Source organism: Lissotriton helveticus, chromosome 1_1 (genome assembly GCF_964261635.1).
Source record: "Lissotriton helveticus chromosome 1_1, aLisHel1.1, whole genome shotgun sequence".
NCBI classification, from domain to species: Eukaryota; Metazoa; Chordata; class Amphibia; order Caudata; family Salamandridae; genus Lissotriton; species Lissotriton helveticus.
In genome coordinates this window covers 1,184,202,207-1,184,221,181 of record NC_136057.1, presented here as the reverse complement: position 1 = coordinate 1,184,221,181, position 18,975 = coordinate 1,184,202,207, and the positions used below count along the sequence as shown (strand labels likewise).

General features: G+C 47.6%; 1 protein-coding gene across 1 annotated transcript in view; it reads right to left on the bottom strand.

Annotated features, from left to right (window-relative positions):
- Nucleotides 1–1,619: 1,619 nt before the first annotated feature.
- The window catches only part of FAM185A (family with sequence similarity 185 member A), a 221,291-nt gene continuing 203,935 nt past the window's right edge, over nt 1,620–18,975 (bottom strand). The window contains exons 8-9 of the mRNA XM_078679353.1: nt 3,166–4,673; nt 1,620–2,845 (exon numbers count right to left, since the gene is read on the bottom strand). Coding sequence (XP_078535479.1) covers nt 4,543–4,673 — 131 coding nt within the window. The 3' untranslated portion in view covers nt 1,620–2,845; nt 3,166–4,542. The remainder of the gene's footprint in view (nt 2,846–3,165; nt 4,674–18,975) is intronic.

Here is an 18,975-nt window from a genome sequence, read left to right as displayed (position 1 = left end):
AGCAAGCAGACTGAGACAGGAAACACAGACACTGTGATATGTGACATACCGGTGGACAAGAAATAGGAAAAGGGGACAGCCACAAAGAACAAGATTTACTAAGGCTTTACGCCTGCACAAAGGCATGCATGTAATTTACTATTCAGCGCAGACTGTTTTGTGATGGAATAGTGCCCTTTTTTCACTGCAATAAACGCTTTGGTCAAAATGGTGTTAGACCAAAGAATGCAAAATCCAAAAGACGGCAATTACAATACCCACACTCAACGTGCCCACATTATTCCAGCCTTCCAAACACTCCAATGGCTACCCATGGTCAGGTGCTTTGTTACCAGACACTCTGGATTGCACCTTTGGTCAACTGTGGCATTAGATAATCCTTCGTTTAAACAACAAAAATATACAGAACAGATTCCCGTGGTTTAGGCTGGCACCCTTACAGTCTATTCAGCCCAACAATAAATCACAGATCGGTGGAACCTCCATATCTATTCAGACAGTAAAACTATTGAATTCCCAATTAGAAAACATCAAAAATTACCTGGAATTGAGGAAGGAAGTAAACCACCGTCTTTTCTTCCACGAATGACTCCTGACGATAATGAAGAATTAAATTCAACCGCCCATGTAAAGTTGGTAGCCACTTGCAAACAACAAAGCCGTCTTTCACTCCTCACTCTACTCCACTTAAAATGGAGCAGCAAGCTCACAGCAACAAATGGTCATCACACAACATTGAAACACTTCCTACACAGGCCCTACTAAGTGGCCACACTTTTCAAACCAAGTACAACCTGTAAAGTAGCATGCATACTGTCCACCAAGTGCACTCCAGAGCCTCAAAGGGTATGAAGTACAATATAAATAAAACTAGAATACCTCTTACGACCGACAGCGATTTGAGTCAATACTCCGAGACTTTACTGCTAACTCCTAATTGCTATGGTTACCTCCCGAAGAGGTGTCTCCTCTGCCAGCACCTTGCTACACACTCCTCGGTACTCTTCTTTTACCATCCTGCTAACCAGTGCCATCAACACACAGATCCTGTAGAAATGCCCGCATTTATTGTACTCCCAACATTACCCATTTGCTAGTGGACTAGTGTTGATCACATTATGTGGTCTTTGCTACTGTGCCTTAGCATTTCAGTCTCTTGGGCGTTCCCTTTCTCTATGCATTGACATTCCCCCAACAATTCCACCCCTCTGGGATTCACCATCACCCTTCATTACCATGGCACAAAACAGCCCATCCCTTTTCGCCCCAGAATTCAATTTTCTTCATATCATCAAAAATACTTTTTCTGTGGTTAATTAGAACCATTACCATACAGAAATCATACACAGTTAAATTAAAAAAATAAAAATACATATAATTTGGAATAGCGAAAAATATAACATCAAGTGCAACATGTAATATCAGGTGAACAGTCAGCTGCAACAAAAAACCATGCTTAATTCACATAGTACAGGTATTATTTTTATACAATAGGAGGCCGGTTGAACAATGAACTCCTGCAAGTATTAGATGAGCACGGCGGCCGCTGAGCCTGCCAAGAATTTCTTTTGAGTGGCCAACATGAACTTTACAAAACCTGACTATATCCACACGTCACCGCAGTTGAAACATGGTTTAACGACTTCTTTGCAAGTTCTCACACCCAATGTAAGCAGGGAAGGTTTTAATAAAGGGATTCGGTCTGTTTTTAGAGCTGGGCACATGCAGAGAAATGAGACAGTTCATTTGAATAAGCATTCCACAAAGTGCAAAAGTTGATAGTTTTAGCATTTTTCCATCTCTGCCCTGACTTGCTGAACTCAAAAGGACCGAATCTCAATCTCCAGAAATATTTTTTATAGCCTTTCTTACTGCAAAGGTTATGTATGATTGGAAATTTGGTTTTCTATATGAGCTCTAAACCAGATTAAACAATTCGTGTCTTTTCAGCAAAAGCAGGTTGTGTTTAAAGGACAGGAGTCTCACCTTTGGTTCAGGAAGCCTTTGAGGTGACAATAAGGTGGACCGTAACTCCAAGTTGGGACCATGCCAAGGTTGTCTTGGGCAGTTTTGCAATAAGTGGTACCAACCGGCTTTAGTCAGTTTTGGGTCATTGAACTCTTCGGATAACAAAGATTTTAAAGGGTTGTCTTAAGCACATTTGCTCCGATACCAACTCCAAAGTAAGCCCGCCTCGCCTGCCAAGTGCTGATTTAGGAAGTAGAATTCTAGTCTAATCTGTTCTTGGCACGAAGAAGAGGGTAGAAAAAATAGATCACGTTGGGCTAGGTTTACCCAGGATGACTACTTACCTTAGAGGCTTCGTATCCGAAGGTCAGGCGTAGAAGAAATGTAGCGCTTGTTAACTAATACAATTGAGGAAAGTCTAATCGATAGACGACGTAATGCAAATGAGAGCAACACTGATTTTGCTTTTAGGGTGGATTTATGGAGTTGGTGGCCACTTCTCTCGTGAAGCCAATTTCCAAGATATTTATAGCCTCTGCCCCTTGGGATGAAAGATCCCTTGAAAGTATTTATTTTTGAGATACTTAATGAAAAATCTGGTGAAGCAATAAGTCTCCAGGGAAGAAATAAACTGCTGAAGCAATAAGTCTCCAGGGACGTCAACGAGCACTGGAGGCAAAAACCAGTCTTGTCTACTAAAAAAGTATCATCAGCGTCTAGCCTTGGTGGACAAGATCTGTTGTTACTGAGAGCTATCCGAAGGTACCCGACTTGCAGATTTAAAAGTGTGGGTGCCAATACACAACCCTGCTTTAGGCCTGGTATTTATTGGGATAGTTATGCCATTTTCGCAAACCCAGGTACCATGATGCAGTCACTGTATCAAGTTCAAGTTTATTGTATAATTAATTAAAATCGTTACAAATATCAAAAACAGTTGAATATCTTTACATCCACAGTTAAAACCATGCTACGTTAATACTATGTCCTGTTGATTGCAGTGTGAGGACTCTTCCAACACGTAAAATATTTAAAAAATACAGTAGATAAAATTTAATCCAGCATTTCTGAGTAGGTCTAATTTACAGTTATAATTTAGTCCTGCTTTTCTGAGGAGGTCTAATTGTTAGTCCTTTTATTGCACAACTTATTCCAATTAAGACTATGTCCAGTTGCTCAGACCTCTCTGATCCCCACTGTATCATTAAAGGTAGGATTCACAGTTCATCAGAACCTATCTTGTATCTCCATGTAATAGGAAACCTAAGAATTGGGTTGTCCTGAGTATTTGTTTATATGGGGCCACATACTTCTTTGGCGACTCATTTTCTTTCAGGTAGAATACACAAATATGATGTGACCACATTTCAATCTTAATTTTGGAGGTAAGCAGTGTCAAAGCAGAAGGCCTTGAAGCTGTCTGGAGCACTGTTACCTTCGTTCGGCATAGTCAGTAGTGACTGAAACACCAGCAAGCCTTTAGCCCCTATTGCAGTTCCGCATTATTACATCTTCTGCTAACATTGACGCTTTGACCTTAATACAGTAACCTCGAAATACATTTACTTTCCTTGCAATTCTTTTGTAGTGGTGGCTTCTTTGGCAAAAAAACTGAAGGCAGGATCTACTCTGCGTCGCTCTGCTGTGTACATTGGTGTCTGGGTGCAAATGGTGAAGCAAAGCCGCCATTTTGGATTCTCTCATTCCATGTGGCCCCAAACATGTGCCTTCCACACATGCCTAGTCAAAGGCAAGCACACCATCTTTTGTTCATACATCGGCTTCTGGATGCTTCCCGAGTTTGCTCACTTCATCCTCTTGGCTTGTGCACAGACTTTAGTTGTTTCACACATGAGCTCCAACGCTATTTTAATTTACGCACTCGCCAGGAGCATCACAGAAATCCTCAATTTTGCTGGTGCGCCCTTTCAACAACGAGCTTCTAGAAAAACCAAAGGTCAGATTTCTATTATACCCGTTACTTTAATGTATGCCCCCGCTACCAAGGACCTTAATTGGCAAAAGATGGACGAATTTCATATTTACTTTTTTACTTCCAGCTGCTTCAGTGATGACAAGATCTGAGGCTTCTCTGAGAGGCTGGATTGAAATGACCCCTCATTATCAAGTCTGTGTCCTAAGGTCATTATACTAAGGTCAATAAAGCTTCAAACAATGGGCGGCAGCGAAACCACCGAAGTCTATTGGCAATAACAGAACGAGAGACTGTTGACGAGTCAAAGCATCAAAACAAAAAAGTTCTTCAGGGTGGGGTCTTGAACTAACATTCTTCTTTTTTAGATATATTTATTATTTGGAATCACCTCCGCTTTGCATATGAAGCTTACGCATTGAAAGTCAGATTTCAAGAATTATACATAGATGAAGTGCGGACGTTGCAAAAAGTAATTGGCTGTACACGTTTACCAACGATAAATAGTTAACACGGACATTACCTATTAAACAATGCATTTTAAACAGGCTTTCACAGTGGTTTAGTGATTTGCCTTGTTGGTTTTCAAATATTGTAAGAATAGAGATAAAAATAAAATGTTAAATAATATAAGTGAGAAATTATTTTATTTGTTTTGTAGTTGTCTCAAGTTTAAGAGACTGAAACCAGTTCTGTACTTGAAGAGATATTCTGCCGCTGGTAGTGCTGGCTTGAATCCACTGTTCTCTCTCGCTCATCTCATTCATGTGCCCTGAAGGAAAGGAGGACAGTAGAGCATTAGCAAGGGGACTTTACGTTCATGGCAGTAGACAACAGCGACAAACTGAGTACAAAATATGGCCACGACAGACACTTCAATCACGATGGATTATAGCAGAGCCCAATTGTACAGCTAGACCTAAGGAATGGTCTTGCGCAATAGCATATGTGCAACTTCTCCAAACGCGCCCAGCACCTTTACTGCATCACTGACAAAATCACACCCCATATTGAGCCTCTTCTTTTATTTCCCTGAATAAAGAAGACCTTCACTGACTGTCTCTGTAGCTAGGTCCACCCATGGGTCTCCAACCAGTAGCCACTGCAGCTCTCCAACTACCTCCGAGTAGCTCACATGTGTGCATCCCAGCTAATTCAATTAGAAAGCTTTTGCTTAGTTGAATTATTATACATATATAAAATTGAAGTTATACAACACTAATAATATTAGCGGCTCTCAATGCATTTCACTGAACATAAGGAGCTCTCAGTTCAGAAAAGGTTGCAACAGCCTTTTTTTGCTGGGAAACTAAACCAGCCTGAAAACCTCGATTGTAAACTCAATTCATATTTGGATGTTCAGACAGACTTTTTAAACATTTTGAGAATAAAATTTGCAGCTCCATAAACTATTTCATTGAAGGAAAAAGTGAATTTGTGAAATATGGGCCTGATGGCGGAGTGATGAAGCGCATCGAACAGAACCATTTGTTTGTGCATGACTTTTCTTCAACAGTAACAGGTCCACGTCCATTGACCATATGGTAATTACAATCTTAGACCAACACAAATGATATTTCCTCCAAGATAAAATGAGTATTGCTAATGTTTGTCTGTAAATATTTGTTTAAAAACAGTAAAAGAAAAAACATTTCTAAATCCTGGAGGAAAAGCAAACATATCTTATCAAAACTGTACCTCAACCTCCTATATAGTGCAACACACCTGGATTTCATGCCTCCTGCCGGTAAAGTCGTGATACAGCTGTGGCGGGCTAAAGTCTGACAGATGGGTTGGAAAGGAAGTTTACCCAGAAAACCCCACTATGGCAGGGTACATACCTCCGCCCTGTGGCTGCCTTGAGGGGGTTCCGGGGATGGGATCTAGTGGGGATCTAGACCCTCGGCGATGTGATACAGGGTACTACACTGCAATCCTTCCAGCTATTTATAGGTGGAGTTTGACTTACATAAAACACAATTCTACAAATTCCTCCAACTTCGTCATGCACTCACTCCCCTGATTCCCATGCTTGAGACCCTTCCAGAATTCCACCCATTAGAAGGCCGTCTACTAATGGGCGACCGTGGCCTCCGCAAAATCAGGCAAATATACCAGACCCTGACAACCCACACACTGACGACACTTGACAGGACACGACTGGCGTGGCAGGCCGACATTCCAAACTTGACAGACGACGACTGGGCTGAAGCTAACACGAGCCAGCGGGGTGCGGCGGTTTCCACACGATACCGCCTGATACAGTTTAAGTACCTGCACCGGGCTTACTATACACAGACTAGACTCTGGCGGATGGGAGTTCTCCAGTCCCCTACATATTTGCAGTGTGATTGGGAGGAGGAGACATTCTTGCACACAGTATGGAGTTGCACGGAGTTGCAACCCTTTTGGTGCAGAATTCGGTCCTGCCTCAATGAGGTGCTTTCGTGGGAGCTCCCGCTCGACCCGCGACTCTTCCTCTTACACAGCACAGACGACATTGGGGGTAATAAGTACAAGTAACATTTACTGTTTCTGGCTCTCTCTATCGCTAAGAGAGACATCGCACAATTATGGAAAGCGATGTCTCCTCCGACCCTGGGCAAAAAGAAGACCGTACTGGATAGATGTATGGGGGCCGAAATAGCAGTATTTCTGACAGCTCGTGGCTGCCCTGCAAAACATTGGAAAATTTTGACTCGATGGGCGTCATTTCGAGGAATCGAGCTTCCTCTGCCTACCACCCGCAGACCCCTGAGTGGTGCTCCATATTCTCAAATGCTCCTTGATCGGACTTTCCTACACCGTCTGTTAATGAATCCCTATGCCAATATGTCATGTATTCTGATCTTGAGATCGTGTACTGTCTGCAGTTTGTTTCAGTTGTACCACCTGCATGTTTGGCAGGTGTTGGAAATTGGTAGAAATATTGGTACTTTCGTGAGGTTAATACTTTTTCTCCTACAGGTCATTGTAGGGCTGTCGCCCGTCTTTTCAACGAATAACCCAATAAAAGGTGTTGTTAAAAAAAAAAACTGTACCTCAAATTCAGTGCTACAAATCTTCATAAAGGTTGTGGATTATTGTTTCAAATACCTTTCACTCAGGAAACGCCAAACAGAATTAAAAAAAGATTACCTGAGTGTCAGAATGTAAAGAAAAACGCTGGTCAAGTCCTAATTTACTTTCCACAGGATTCAGTCATATTCCAGGTAAAATATCCCTGTTACTGTGCTTCTTCAGATAAGCTTGTAGGGGTGGGGAACAAAACAGCACAAGGGTTGGGGGGGGGTTGTCTGTTTGCGAGAGGGGAGCAGCATGGAGGAGAGAGAGGTGAGAAAACATATGCACTTTCATGGAGAGTTTCAATGAAAGGCTAAAGGTCCGCCAATCAAAAGGAGTGAAAAGGGGCCATGCTCCATAGAAGGAGCATATACAAGAAAAGGAAGGTAAGACATTGAGTAGGAAGCAAGTAAATTAGAATAGTCACAATAGGTCTTTCGCAACCAAACATATTGTGGTGCGTCGTGGACGAAACCCAGAAAGGGGAAACAATCTCCCCAACCTTCTCCTTATGAGACAAGAGGAGTTTTTGCATGCACATTTATCATGGTCTATAAAAAACAAATGCACCATATTAGGTTTTATTGTTGTGTCCCACTCTGTTGCCCCATTGGCTCACCCTGGAGGACTTTGACACACATGCCAGTGCTTCAGGCTAGCACTAGTGTAAACCTAACCCCCACCTTGCCACGGTTAGGAGCTAGGGCTACCCTCCTCTTGCCTCATACTGCGAAGGGATGGCTGGCATCTCTGCCAGCTGCGCTCTGTGTTCTTCTTGCAAGCTGCAGAAGGGCTCCACGTAGAAACATGCCATAAACGATCCCCACTAGCTCTGTTTCTCCTTACCAGCAGTTGTCATGACAGCGTTGACCCAGTCCTATTCAAGCCAGGATGGGCACAGGGACTACTTTGGGATTCAAGAGCCACAGCTGGGCTTTAAAAGATCGCCAATCTGGATCTTTACTATTTGGCAACTGAACTGATGGGGTGCAGAAACGTTCTTCTACATAAATTATAGTTCACCCAGTGATTTGAATAGGCAATACGTTGTTGCTGGACACTGCAGATGTTGCATGCTTTTTCTTATGTCTCGCCTTCCTTATTTAGTTACTGATTCTCTGAATTTCATCTTAAATACTGGCTGGAGAATTACATTGAGCCCCTCCTTTGGAAACTACTATTCTCTCCTCCCATGTTTTCAGTTTGGATTTTCATGAATAACTCATAGGTCCCTCTCTAAACACCAGAGCAGGCACTGTCGATGAACTAGTGGAGGTGAGCCTACACCAAAAGCCAGGTGGTGTCATCTCTGAGCTTTAGAAAGATGGAGATTAGATTTTCTTCCCTCTTTTTTTAGTTATCCTGCCTCCTCCAGGTCCTATGCCCTTAGCTTCCTCTGGTACTCTTTTATTATCATATGTCAGTGGAGGTTAGATTGGTAAGAAGAATATTCGGCCTATTTTTTGGTTCAAGGTTATCAGAACACTCAATACCTTCCTCCAGAATGACCCCTTACATCCTAAACACCGGAAGATGCCCTTCTGTTTGTCCTTTTTGCAAGGTACATCGCAGGTTAAAGGATTTTAGAATCAATCATTTTTATTGCGTGGTAGAAAGATCACAAGTAAACAGCTTAGCTGCCTACATCAGGGCACCGGCAGAGCGAAAGCTGAAGGGTATTACACAGAGTTCAGGTCTACATCCCGGAGGACGACCTCACGATGAATTCAAACCTCAGAGAAATCGGAAGGCTCCCAGCGAAGATACCACTTCTATACAAAATACGAAACAAAGAAAGAAACATAGGGAAAATAGGGTATACTTTGTATGAGGAGACAGCAATGATGCCTGGATGCTTTATAGTTGAATCAAAGCAGCATCATGCACTGTACAGAGAACAAAGGTATCACTATAATTTGATTGGACAATAAAGGCACAGAAAACTTTGTATAAAGAATAAAGACTGAAACCACTTTTGAGACACTAAAAGACCCTTTTTATGCGTCACCATCAAAGCCATGCACTCCATAGAGGTGCTACACAGATAGTGTCACCCCCAAACAACGCTGCTGTAGATGTTAGACAATATCCTAAGATTATTTATTTTTTTCAGCCCTCTAGACTTAAGGAGATTTTATTCAATGAGCAAGAGTAAACAAAAGAAGAAAAGGGAAAGTATTTGCCCAGTACTGGTCAAGATCATCTCCAGTATAATTTGCTAAACAAAGAAGAGCTCACTTGGCTCGAGACAAATTCACTCACATCCTGGTACCAATCAAACACATTGACAAAATGCCTCAATCACCTGCAACAACACTTTACGCATTAGAAATGAAAGCTGAGCTCGGTAGACTTGAATGTGTGTTGGAAAACAGACATTCAAATGACAACAAACTTGTCCTGTTGTGCATCCCAAATATACAGTGCAACAATCCTTGACACAGAGAAATAGAACTGTAATAGCACAAAGCGAACAGTGAACACTTATATGACGCAACAGTTGAAAATACTGAAAAAGTTTAAGACCATTGCCTCCTCTCCAGAATACTCCTTTTGCAAATATGGATCGGTGCACTAATAACGACAGCCACCTAACAAGCAAAACAGCAGCTGCATGGACAGTTATGACAAACCTCAAGACAAAGACAATGACAACAGCAAACCAACCTCGCAAGCTGTCACCTCGCATCCCGCCACCTTAGCAAATTCACACACTTTCTCTTCATGCAATGGAAAAGAGCATTACTCACACCAGAGCACAAACCACAATCGCTGCACAGGAGACACGGGTATGTGTGGGGTGATCAGGGAATGTGACAATAACTGTCCTAGCCAATACACGTGGTTTCCAACCCCACCACGCCTGAATAAGTCCTGCTAACAAAAGTAATCTAGACAATTATGTACTGACTCTGTCTCATGATTAGTCGTTGTGACTAAAAATGGTGATCAGTAGCCACCACCCAACTCGTTTTTCAGAACACAGAGAGATATCCAAACAGCCCTACTTGACATGAAAGGCTACTATCTACGGCCAAGTAAACACAGCTATCTTCTGTCAGCTGCTTCAACGCCATATACTACTAAATTCGGCTGGACAGATTCAGGTAAATGGAGAACATGGAAAATGGCTAAGAAATGGTTGCCAAAAGGCATGACCAACTCATGGTAGGAGAATTCAAAATACTATGCACAAGCTTGGACCACAGGGAACCGCATGTATCAGTATTCTACAAAGCAGTGTTCAACATATACATAAATACTTCATATAATTACAAAAATTACTGAAATCATGGGGTGTTATGGCAATCACAGGTGAATAGGAAGCTAAAGACAGAGCTACTGTATTTTATTAGTTGTGCCACAGGAACACAATTAAACGAAGGCACCGCACATTCCGAAGTACTCCCTTTTTAGGGATCGGGGCGGAGCTCCGAGATCCTAATGTAAAAAAAGTTTCTTTAGGGCTCGGGAAAGACAGATTCCTTAGTGCGCGTGTTTTTTTTGTATTATCTGAATGTTGATTGGTCCTCGCGGTGATGTATTTTTAGTAGTCGTGATGCGATTGGGCAGATGTAATTGTTGGGCGCCATTTTGGGCATTTTCTCAGCGGTTACGTGCTCGGCAGTGCATTAATCTTAATTAGGAGCTGTCAGGGTGGCCGTGTAATGCATTCCAGATGGTGTGCGCGCGTTAACCATAGAGCAGTGCGTTTGTCGGGCGCGCGTCCTCCTCACGTGCACACAGGCTTCAGATTTAATAAGCGCGAAGAGAGATTCACTTTCTGCCCTGAAATGCAGAATTGACACTATCTCGGGTCAAGGCGACTTCTAACGCCAAGTAAATACGTAATCCGATCACCCCGCTACAATAGAGCGGAAATCACCATCATGCTCGTCGAGGAAATCTACAGTATGTAGAGGCGGGAACCTAACATAGAGTACATCTCCCTGGCACTACCGAGCGAGACGGAGCGGCAATCACGGGCAGAAGAGGTGGTGGAGGGGATCGGAGCACATGGGGAGGGAAAGATGGGAATTTAACCGCACTGGAGGTCGGGCAGAAAATCTGAAAACATCCATCAACACGCGGTGCAGAAAGGTAACCCGCGGTGGCATTAAAAAAACAACACGCATTTTGCTTCATATCTGTTTTTTCAGATTACCCGTATCTCGCAGATTTGAGCTGTGGTAAACAGGACATCATATGGAAGGTAGAATAAATTCTGATGCAGGGTTATAAGGTGATATTACTTCTCTTCCCAACTGTAGCCAGAAACTATCTGTGTAGTTTCTGTTGTTATCTTTTGCTTTAGTGATGTAAGCCGCCGGTCGGGCCGGTCACACCACCTCGCACCGCGCACACTCCCTGTGGGTGTGCCCAGGCTGCCCGATCCCGCCGCTGCCCGCAGCTGAGCTCCTGACCTCTGGTGTGCCACGATCCCGCCGCTGCCCGCAGCTGAGCTCCTGACCTCTGGTGTGGTCTCAGCCTCCGGAGCGCTGCGCCGCCTCTCCTGCTGACTGCTGTCTCTCCCCTGGTGCCCGCTCCGTGATCTGTCTCCTTGTTTTCTGCTTTGTGTCCCCCTGTTCATCGCTGTATCCTCTGTTGCCCCTCTGTGCCTTCTTGCCCTGTAACTGTTGGCCGCTGTTCTCCCTTGCTGTGACCTCCCCGCTGCCCCCCTGCGGCCCCGCCCCCTTACACCTGAGAGCCTTCCCATTCGCCAGCCCCGCTCCCGCCTCCCAGCGGCTCCTCCCTCCCACTGGACCTTATAGGGAGGAGTGCACGCAGTGGTGGGCAGTGACCTCTGACCCTCTGGGCCGGTCACACCACCTCGCACCGCGCACACTCCCTGTGGGTGTGCCCAGGCTGCCCGATCCCGCCGCTGCCCGCAGCTGAGCTCCTGACCTCTGGTGTGCCACGATCCCGCCGCTGCCCGCAGCTGAGCTCCTGACCTCTGGTGTGGTCTCAGCCTCCGGAGCGCTGCGCCGCCTCTCCTGCTGACTGCTGTCTCTCCCCTGGTGCCCGCTCCGTGACCTGTCTCCTTGTTTTCTGCTTTGTGTCCCCCTGTTCATCGCTGTATCCTCTGTTGCCCCTCTGTGCCTTCTTGCCCTGTAACTGTTGGCCGCTGTTCTCCCTTGCTGTGACCCCGCCGTGTTTCCCGCCACCTCCCCGCTGCCCCCCTGCGGCCCCGCCCCCTTACACCTGAGAGCCTTCCCATTCGCCAGCCCCGCTCCCGCCTCCCAGCGGCTCCTCCCTCCCACTGGACCTTATAGGGAGGAGTGCACGCAGTGGTGGGCAGTGACCTCTGACCCTCTGGGCCGGTCACACCACCTCGCACCGCGCACACTCCCTGTGGGTGTGCCCAGGCTGCCCGATCCCGCCGCTGCCCGCAGCTGAGCTCCTGACCTCTGGTGTGCCACGATCCCGCCGCTGCCCGCAGCTGAGCTCCTGACCTCTGGTGTGGTCTCAGCCTCCGGAGCGCTGCGCCGCCTCTCCTGCTGACTGCTGTCTCTCCCCTGGTGCCCGCTCCGTGACCTGTCTCCTTGTTTTCTGCTTTGTGTCCCCCTGTTCATCGCTGTATCCTCTGTTGCCCCTCTGTGCCTTCTTGCCCTGTAACTGTTGGCCGCTGTTCTCCCTTGCTGTGACCCCGCCGCGTTTCCCGCCACCTCCCCGCTGCCCCCCTGCGGCCCCGCCCCCTTACACCTGAGAGCCTTCCCATTCGCCAGCCCCGCTCCCGCCTCCCAGCGGCTCCTCCCTCGCTCCGCCCCCCACTCTCCTCATATGGCAGAGTGGCAAACGCGCAGCGTTGACGCGCAGCGGGTGCGCCGATTGTGCGCCGAAGGCGCGCCAAAGGTAAGCCCGTCTGCGCCCGTCCGCACCTGGACCGCGCCCAGTGCCAGGACCCCTGGCCCCCACCGACGGAAGCCGACCCGACGAATCTACGACGCCACTGAACTCATCGCACTCAACACCGGCAGGACCCCGGGTTGCTACCGAGCCACACCGAGACGCACCCACGGACCCTTCAGCTGCCACTCCTGCAAGTTCTCCTGCAACCGGACCCAAGCCACACCAGCACCCACCAAGCCGAACACCAACAGCACCCACCTGAAGTGCATCCTGCTCAACACCCGCTCCGTCCACAGACACGCCGTAGAACTCTGGAACCTGCTCGACACCACAGCCCCAGACGTCGCCTTCCTCTCAGAAACCTGGATGAACGCCTCCTCAGCGCCCGACATCACCATCGCCATCCCGGACGGCTACAAGATCATCCGGAGGGACCGCGTCAACCAGACAGGAGGAGGCATCGCCATCATCCACAGGAACAGCATCCGCATCACGACCAACGCCGACGACACCCTCGCACCCGCCGAACACCTGCACTTCCAGATCCACATCAACCCCAAGACAACCCTCAGAGGCACCCTCATCTACAGACCCCTGGGACCACGCACACAATTCAGCGAAGACATCGCCGACTTCATCAGCCCGCACGCCCTCCTCTCCGCTGACTACATCCTCCTCGGGGACCTCAACTTCCACCTGGAGAACAACAACGACCACAACACCACCACCCTGCTGGACAACCTCGCCAACCTCGGACTCAAGCAACTGGTGACCTCCCCCACCCACTACGCCGGTCACACACTCGACCCGATCTTCTCCTCCAGCAAGGACATCGCCTTCAGCCACGCCACGGGACTCCACTGGACGGACCACAGCTGCGTCCACTTCAGCTTCAAAAGGACCACGCTCCACCATCACCAGCAACAGGTCCCCCGCAGAAGCTGGAACAAGATCACAGCCGACCAGCTCGCATCTTCCCTGAGCAAGAAGCCTCCCACCAGCACAACGAACCCCAGCCAAGCGGCCACCAACCTCACGAAATGGATCAGCGACTGCGCAGACGACCTCGCCCCTCTGAAGACCCCACCGAGCAGACCCGGCAGCAAGAAAGCCCCATGGTTTAACGACGAACTCAAGAGCTCCAAGAAGAACTGCAGAGCACTCGAGAAAACCTGGCGCAGAGACTCAACACCGGGCAACATGACTGCCCTCAAGCTCGCCACCCGAAAACACCACCAACTGATCCACGCCACCAAGAAAACCGCATTCAAGGAACGACTGGACAACAACGCACACAACAGCAAGGAACTCTTCAACATCGTGAAAGAGCTCTCCAACCCCAACGCCGAAAACAACGACATCACCCCTTCGCAAGACCTCTGCAACTCCCTCGCCTCCTACTTCCACAACAAGATCGCGGACATCCACAACAGCTTCAGCACTCAACCGACACACGCCACGACCGAACCACCGCCCCCCACCACCACCCTCCGCACCTGGACTCCGATCAGCACCAAAGACACCATCCGCACGATGAACTCCATCCACTCCGGATCTCCGACAGACCCCTGCCCTCACCACGTCTTCAACAAGGCCGACACTGTCATCGCACCCCACCTGCGGGACATCATCAACACCTCCTTCGACACCGCCACCTTCCCGGAGAGCTGGAAGCACGCCGAACTCAGCGCTCTACTAAAGAAGCCATCAGCCGACCCCACCGACCTCAAGAACTACCGCCCCATCTCGCTGCTCCCGTTTCCGGCTAAAGTCATCGAGAAGACTGTCAACAAGCAACTGGCCGCCTTCCTCGAGACGAACGGCTCCCTCGACCTCTCGCAGTCTGGCTTCCGGGCCAACCACAGCACCGAGACCGCCCTGATCGCAGCTACCGATGACATCCGAGCCCTGCTTGACAACGGAGAAACGGCGGCCCTCATCCTCCTGGACCTCTCCGCGGCCTTCGACACCGTCTGCCACCGTACCCTAGTACAGCGCCTCAGCAACATCGGAATCCAGGAGAAGGCACTGGAGTGGATCATCTCCTTCCTCGCCGGAAGAACACAGAGAGTCCGCCTCCCCCCGTTCAGATCGGAGGCCACCGAAGTCATCTGCGGCGTTCCTCAAGGCTCCTCGCTCAGCCCAACACTCTTCAACGTCTACATGAGCCCCCTCGCAGCCATCGCACGCCAGCACAACCTCAACATCATCTCCTACGCCGACGACACCCAGCTGATCCTCTCCCTCACCAACGACCCCACCACCGCCAGAGCCAACCTGCACGAAGGGATGACAGACGTGGCCAAATGGATGTCGAACAGCCGCCTGAAACTGAACTCAGACAAGACGGAAGTCCTCATCCTAGGATCCTCACCCTCCGCCTGGGACGACTACTGGTGGCCCCCGCCCTGGGCAGCGCACCCAAACCAACAGACCACGCACGCAACCTGGGCTTCATCCTGGACTCCTCCCTCTCCATGACCAGACAAGTCAACGCCGTCTCCTCGTCGTGCTTCAACATCCTGCGCATGCTACGCAAGATCTTCCGATGGATCCCCTCCGAGACCAGGTAGACGGTCACCCAGGCCCTCGTCACCAGCCGTCTGGACTACGGCAACTCCCTCTACGCCGGAACCACCGCCAAACTCCAGAAGAGACTCCAGCGGATCCAGAACACCTCAGCACGACTCATCCTGGACATCCCCCGCCGCAGCCACATCTCAGGACACCTGAGAGACCTGCACTGGCTCCCGGTCAACAAGAGAATCACCTTCCGGCTCCTCACCCACGCACACAAAGCCCTACACAACCAAGGCCCAGGATACCTCAACAGCCGCCTCAACTTCTACGCTCGCAAACGCCAGCTTCGATCGACCAGCCACGCCCTCGCCGCCGTCCCCCGCATCCGAAGAGCCACCACAGGAGAAAGGTCCTTTTCCTACCTGGCCGCCAAGACTTGGAACTCCCTTCCGACCCGCCTCCGCCTGACCCAAGACCACCTCGCCTTCAGGAAGCAGCTCAAGACCTGGCTGTTCGAGCAGTAGCGGACCCCCCCCCCCCCAGCGCCTTGAGACCCTCCGGGTGAGTAGCGCGCTATATAAATGCTTTGATTGATTGATTGATTGATTGATTGATAAGCCAAGTACAAGTCAGTGCAATCACCAAGCAAGCCTAGTCAATCCAAGCTGAACTGTGTGAATGCTATTTATTCTGTTTATCTTGAATGCTCGTGGAGCAGACTCTAGGCAGTTACCCACGTGGCCACACAGTCATTGCTGGCACACACTTAGGAGCCTCTGCACTGTTACCTTCAAGAAATCTAATTCGCTCGAAAAATGCCTAAGCTATATTGCCCTTTCTTCACTCTGCAGAAAAGCAGCTAACTTCCTAAATAGTACCTTTCAAGATTTAAATATGCAGTCATGGGGAACAGATACTTTGCTACCCAGACACATAACCTACTACAAGCCTCCTCTAGGCAAGTAACTTCGTACAACTATCCACAGCCTGGACCCTAAAATCTATTGCACTACTATTCCCTAAGGATAAGTACACCGCAAGGTCACAACAGGAAGTAAAGCAAAATAGAGGGCACCTGAATGTTCTAACATAAGCATTGTGGGGCATCAATGTTCCATTTGTTGGCAGGCTGCAGACCATCGCCAGCCTACGTCAGAGAGTTTGTGAGGCAATTTGGGAGAGATACGGCACTGTATGGAACAAGTTCTCAGGTGAGTAGAGTGGTGAGTAGTGAGTGCAGAGTAGTGAGTAGTGAGTAGAGTAGTGAGTAGAGTAGTGAGGTGAGTAGAGTAGTGAGTAAAGTAGTGAGTGCAGAGTAGTGAGTAGTGAGTAGAGAGTAGAGTAGTGAGTAGAGTAGTGAGTAGAAAGTAGTGAGTAGAGTAGTGAGTAGTGAGTAGAGTAGTGAGTGGAGAGTAGTGAGTAGAGTAGTGAGTAGTGAGCAGAGTAGTGAGTAGTGAGTGCAGAGTAGTGAGTAGTGAGTAGAGTAGTGAGTAGAGTAGTAAGTAGAGTAGTGAGTAGAGTAGTGAGTAGTGAGTAGAGTAGTGAGTAGAGTAGTGATTAGAGTAGTGAGTAGAGTAGTGAGTAGAGTAGTGAGTAGAGTAGTGAGTAGTGAGCAGAGTAGTGAGTAGTGAGCAGAGTAGTGAGTGGAGTAGTGAGTAGTGAGTAGAGTAGCGAGTAGAGTAGTGAGTAGAGTAGTGAATAGAGTAGTGAGTAGTAAGTGCAGAGTAGTGAGTAGTGAGTAGAGTAGTGAGGTGAGTAGAGTAGAGTAGTGAGTAAAGTAGTGAGTGCAGAGTAGAGAGTAGAGAAGTGAGTAGTGAGTAGAGTAGTGAGTAGAGTAGTGAGTAGAAAGTAGTGAGTAGAGTAGTGAGTAGTGAGTAGAGTAGTGAGTAGTGAGTAGAGTAGTGAGTAGTGAGTGCAGAGTAGTGAGTAGAGTAGTGAATAGAGTAGTGAGTAGAGTAGTGAGTAGAGTAGTGAGTAGTGAGTAGAGTAGTGAGTAGAGTAGTGAGTAGAGTAGTGAGTAGAGTAGTGAGTAGTGAGTAGAGTAGTGAGTAGAGTAGTGAGTAGAGTAGTGAGTAGTGAGTAGTGAGTAGAGTAGTGAGTAGAGTAGTGAGTAGTGAGTAGAGTAGTGAGTAGAGTAGTGAGTAGTGAGTAGAGTAGTGAGTAGTGAGTAGAGTAGTGAGTAGTGAGTAGAGTAGTGAGTAGAGTAGTGAGTAGTGAGTAGTGAGTAGTGAGTAGTGAGTGCAGAGTAGTGAGTAGTGAGTAGAGTAGTGAGTAGAGTAGTGAGTGCAGAGTAGTGAGTAGAGTAGTGAGTAGAGTAGTGAGTAGTGAGTAGAGTAGTGAGTAGAGTAGTGAGTAGTGAGTAGAGTAGTGAGTAGAGTAGTGAGTAGTGAGTGCAGAGTAGTGAGTAGTGAGTAGTGAGTAGTGAGTAGAGTAGTGAGTGCACAGTAGTGAGTAGAGTAGTGAGTAGAGTAGTGAGGTGAGTAGAGTAGTGAGTAGTGAGTGCAGAGTAGTGAGTAGAGTAGTGAGTAGAGTAGAGTAGTGAGTAGGACATCACAGGCAGCAGCTGTGCAAGCTTCTTACACTCACAAGGAGACCACAGGCAGCTGAGGTGCAATCTTCTCCCACTCACAAGAACGACATCACAGGCAGCAGCAGTGCAACTTTCTTACACTGACAAGGAGACCACAGGCAGCAGAGGTGCAAGCTTCTCACACTCACAAGAAGGACATCACAGGCAGTAACGGTGCAATATTCTCACACTCACAAGGAGATCACTGGCAGTACACACCACATGAACACACTCCATAACACATAGCAACAATACATTTGCATTTACAATGCCATTAGCTCAAACTCAAATAAATCCGAGCCCGATTGCATTTCTAATGCTTGTTATCATTGGAATCTCTCAAAGAAGCTGGCTTACACTATGACGCGGAGTGGTTAGAGACTCAAATACAGTGCAATACAATTGATAACTCCTCAGATGTGTGGTATTAAGTATAGGGATTTCGGCGCCACTAGGTGAATTTGCACAGATTATAACTATCGAAGATTTAAGTCAACGGTGCTCAAAGGTGTGGAGAACCACCAGACTCCACAGAATAAAGCAAAAGCTCTATATAAACCTACTTAACTCCCAAGCACACGTTATGTGTAAGAAAGGTTTCCCCGTTAGTGCACAGACACAATAATTAGAATTCAAAACATAGACAGTTTCTTTTGATCCTTTCTTTTCAGGCTTTTGTTCTTTGGTTTCAGCCACAGCCAACACATGTTTCGTCGCAATTGGGGCGTGATCCCGCGACTTCATCAAGGCTAAATCCTTCACTGTGTGTCAGTTTCGAATGTAGTGATACTTCCAACCCACATTGGGGTTCCAAATCAATTTGCGTTATTCCAGAAACAACTTCAATATTCCTCTATTCTTTGCCATTCACGTCGATTTCTGTGAACTTCTAGTATACGGCATCCCATGTAATATCAGGGCGTCCACCGAGTACGAAAGATAGTGCACTAACGGGGAAACCTTTCTTACACATAACATGTGCTTGGGAGTTAAGTAGCAATACAATTGAGAGTAGTAAAATCTGTGTCCAATCAGTGTTTTATTTAAAAACTAAAAAGGACTTTAATAAAAG